General features: G+C 35.5%; 1 protein-coding gene across 1 annotated transcript; it reads left to right on the top strand.

Annotated features, from left to right (window-relative positions):
- Positions 1-2,936: 2,936 nt before the first annotated feature.
- On the top strand, positions 2,937-3,689 carry LOC141291961 (GTPase IMAP family member 7-like; the record flags this gene model as incomplete). The annotated part of the gene is made up of 1 exon (XM_073823951.1): positions 2,937-3,689. A coding segment is annotated over one exon (753 nt), but the record flags the coding sequence as incomplete, so codon positions are not given.
- Positions 3,690-4,656: the final 967 nt, after the last annotated feature.

Genomic DNA, 4,656 nt, shown 5'->3' on the forward strand with positions numbered 1-4,656 from the left:
TACAGTTTGCTGTGCTGCATAGGAGTCACATAAAGCAGTGAATGTATGGTTTCCCTATACTGATCTGGAGAGGAGGGGAAAAAAAAGATGCATCAAGTTTTGTTCAATTTACTTTTATTTGTATGGCAATTTTTAATATACACATTGTTTCTAGCAGCTTTACAGAAAATGAATGCACATACATTACAAATAAGAGTTCTGTTAACAGGTGTTGTCAAGTTGTGATTTCTTTCTTGTGCAATTCCCCACTTGAAAAGGATAGTCCCTCCACATGAAGATCTTAACTGGATTTCACTCAATAAACAGCCATGGAATCAGTTGTTTGTCTTTTATTTACCATTCTTTGGTTGGCAGTAAACAGGTGAAAAACCTCAAAAGAGAGATGACAAATACAAGATTATTATTTGAGTTGACAGCCAAATTAAATAAAATTATTCACATTCACCTCAGATAAACACATAACTGCTATTACAAGATTTCCATTTTTATTCTAATCAGTAGTTTTAAGCAGTATTTTCATAATAAAGAATTATTCTAAGGTTGCATTGTGTCCACACAACTAGGTATGCTTTACCAAAACAAATCAGTTGGCATTTTAATTTTCAAAATTTATATTTTCTTATCTTTTAACCATTTCAAACACATTCTTTGTCAAACAATGAAATTTGGCTTTTCTTACTTTTCCTTTTTACCCTACTTGTTTGAGAAAACCAAACAACATTTGAAGTTACAAATCTCAATAAAAAGTTCTAACAAAGTCAACAAGAGTTAAGAGTCTGTGTTTTCCAGAGTATCATTTGCACTGCACTGCTCAAGTCAGTCTAGCCAAACATGGCCAATATGGCGCTTACCGGCTGTCCTTCACTGTTTTGTGGAGGGCTTGGTTTTGCACAGTCACCTTGATGACAAAGATGAAGTTTCCTTGGTCTAGTGGTGCTATAAATGCTCCTTTCACTGTGGTTTAAAGACAACAACAGAGCCAGGTACTGGCACGCTCAGATTTGTTCCACCTGGTTCTCCACTGATTGAAGGAGGAGGAGTTTCACCACTGAGGAGCTCCCAGGCAGTTTGTCAGCACAGGTGTATCTGTTTTAAAGTAATGTTCATATTGCAGAAATGTTCTGAAATTAGGCTATACAAAGTTAAGTAACGTCATATAATCAGAAACAATGAACAAATTAAAGCATGATGTGATCATGTTGATTACAATGCAAGGACAATTTAGCAGTTTTGTATGTTTATTCAGAGTCTGCTTCATCTGAAGTCCACTCAAGGGTTGGCATCATCTCTTCACAGGTGCTGGTCATCTGAAGTCTTCATAAAAAATATATAGTCAGCAGGAGCAATCTATAGATTACATTAACAAAATGTGATCAATGTAATCATACTTGGGAACTGGCATTTTTACTTCAAGCGGTTCTTGTCCTGTGGCATCACTGATCCTTCAACACAGTAGTTCTATAGCAGCTACGTTTAAGATGTTTAAGTGTAAAATACAGAAATAAAGTACAGGTTTACTGTGATTACTGCTATAATACAGTAGTGGTGTATAATACATTTTTGGAAATTTAGCCTAGCATGATTCTGAAATGAAAACTGCTCGACTATTTTAAAATTTTCATTCTCACTTAGGTCATTCAGCATCTATTGCAATAAATCCAGATCTATTAAATAACTCCCCACCAGCAAAAATCCCGTTTAAAAGCCTTAATTACTCAACGATGGATAAAACTGCATGAAGAGAATGAATAACACCCTGTAAATCTACTAATTAAGTGAGAAATAATGTAATAATAATCAGTTTAATGCACAAGTTAAACTGATTAGCTGTGCTGATAATATACAGTTTTTTTCTTTAAATGTCTTACCCCTTTAAAAGTTGATCACTGCGGTCTCTTCTGCATCTATACAGCGTACTGTTAAATGTACTCTTAGTTTCTGTTAAATTACAAAATTGTATATAGTTAATGCAAAGTAATATTTCTAGTTTGTAAGTTTACAACCTATTAAAACAAATTAAAACCATTCCCACTTAGCATACTGTGCCTCACTCAATAATAACATCAGTATGAAAACATAGAAAGAGATAAAGTCTTGTCTAGTCAATAAGAAGAATGTAGAATTTTGTCAGTCTGATTAAATGTAATTAAAGACAAAAACAAACTTATTCTTTTAAAAGCAAATAGAGGCTGTTATCTGCTCATGCGTTAAAAAATGCCTTTCGGAAATGACTGTAGCTCACCTGTTTATGCAATGGTCTGTCTGTCTGTCTTGAAGAGGCAGATCAAGTTTCTGTTGCTCAGCACAAATATCACTACTGTTGTTAAAGGGGTCATCGGGTGCCACATGCACTTTTACAAGCTGTTTGAACTGAAATGTGTGTTGGAGTGTGTGTACACAACCACCATAGAATGACAAAGATCCACCCAGTAGTTTTCTTAGTAAATTAATTTGCCTCTTCTCATATCGAGCCGTTCTCAGATGCCTGTCGTTGTGGCGTAATGACGAGAGAGGCCACTCCTGCTATAGTTGATTGACAGTAGTGTTTAAGCATAGACCCGCCCCTAGTCAAACTGACAGCACTGAGGGAATGTGACCGCTGATCTATCTAAATGGGTTCATGTTTACACTAATAATTTCTCAATTTTTACACTACCATAGAGAATTTTTAATCAAAGTGTTTTACAAACTTTTCATTTGGACCCTAAAGCATCATATTAACTTGTGGAAAATGGGCGTCGGATGACCCCTTTAAGGAACTCAATAATACAAAACAATAAAAAAGACTGCAGTTTTTCTGTTTTTACTGAAAACATTAGTCCACAGAATTTTAAATACATTTGGTTTGTCATTTAAAACTTTATTGTCCTATTTATCACCAGCATTTAAACACAAACACCATGTTTACACAATCCTGTCATGAGGTAACATCTTAAATTGCTCTCTCTTTATCAGATCTAAGGATTGTTCTGTTGGGTAAAACTGGATCAGGAAAAAGTTCAGCAGGAAACACCATTATTGGCAACACTGTGTTTAAGAATCGTATGTCTTCTAACTCTATTACTACACATTGTGAATCACATCTGACAACAGTGGAGGGCAGAAACATCTCAGTGATCGACACTCCAGGACTGTTTGATATGTCCATGAATAAAGAACAACTGAAAGCAGAAATAGAGAAGTGTTTCTACATGTCTGCTCCTGGTCCTCATGTGTTTCTGCTGGTCATGAGACTGGACATGAGATACACAAATGAGGAGAAAGACACAGTGAAATGGATTCAGGAGAACTTTGGAGAAGAAGCTACTCGATACACAATCATTCTGTTCACTGGAGAAGATCAGCTGGAGGGAACAAGATTAGATGATTATATCAATGAAAATAATGTTCTTAAGGCTCTTGTTAATGAGTGTGGTGACAGATTTCATTCATTCAATAATAAAGACATGAAGAACTGCTCTCAGGTCACTGAACTGCTGGAGAAGATTGAGAAGATGGTAAAGGAGAATGGAAGACAACACTACGCTTATGATATGTATAGAAAATCCCAGGAAGAGACTGAATGGGAGGCTCGGAAACAAAGAGCTAAACAATATGGAACAACGGCACTAGCAGTAATAGGAGTGGGAGCAGGAGCAGCAGTAGCAGCAGCAGCAGTAACAGGAGCAGCAAAACTCTTGAAATGTTAGCGCACAGTTACTCTAATTAAATGAAAAAAAAAAAAAAAAAAATTCCTCCGATAGCTGTGTGGGCAGCACATCATGTGGCATGGTTGTGCTACCTGAGTTTGAGTCCTTGCTTGTATTCCTTTTGACATTTCTGTCCTACTCTCTCGAACAACCCAGTATTTACATTACAGTTTTTTAAATGTGTTCTTTTAAATAACAACGACATTTAAAGCCATAAAAAAGTATTAAATACCTAATTACTATAAAAGTCCTAACTATAATTTTAAGTGGTCATTCATGGAAGGAAAGACAAGAATTGCATTATGGATTAAATGCACTAGTCATTTGAAGCGTGTACTCGGATCAAAGTTAATATATATATATATATATACATACAGGGAGTGCGGAATTATTAGGCAAGTTGATATTCTTGTCATATTTTTTTCCCAAGCACATTTGAATAATTCCAAACCACATCAATCTTAATAACTACTATTCATTGTGTATTTAATTATTTATAATTGATATATAATTGTCCATGAAGGCTGGAAGTGAAAAACTCCTTATTTTCAGGTGTGCAGAATTATTAGGCACATTTTCTTTTACAGATAAAATGAGCCAAAAAGAGATTTTACCTCAGACTGAAAAGTCAAAAACTATATAATGCCCATGAGAAGGATGCAATACTAATGCAATACTGCAATTTGCAAAGTTAAGGCATGACCACCGGACAGAAAAATGCTTGTTGCATCTGCATTGTCAGAACAAACAGGTGGAGGAGAAAAGATGCATGTTAATTGCAAAAAAAATAAGAATTAAAGTTATGAATCAGATATGAAACCATCAGGAACCATTTAGTCTCCAGTGCCACCGTTTTCCAGAACTGCAACCTACCTGGAGTCTCCAGAAGTGCAATGTGTCAGGTTCTCAGAGACTTTGCTTGGGCAAAAAATCCTAAAAAATGACCCTCAATTAATAAGAATAACAT

This window comes from Garra rufa, chromosome 19 (assembly GCF_049309525.1).
Source record: "Garra rufa chromosome 19, GarRuf1.0, whole genome shotgun sequence".
NCBI classification, from domain to species: Eukaryota; Metazoa; Chordata; class Actinopteri; order Cypriniformes; family Cyprinidae; genus Garra; species Garra rufa.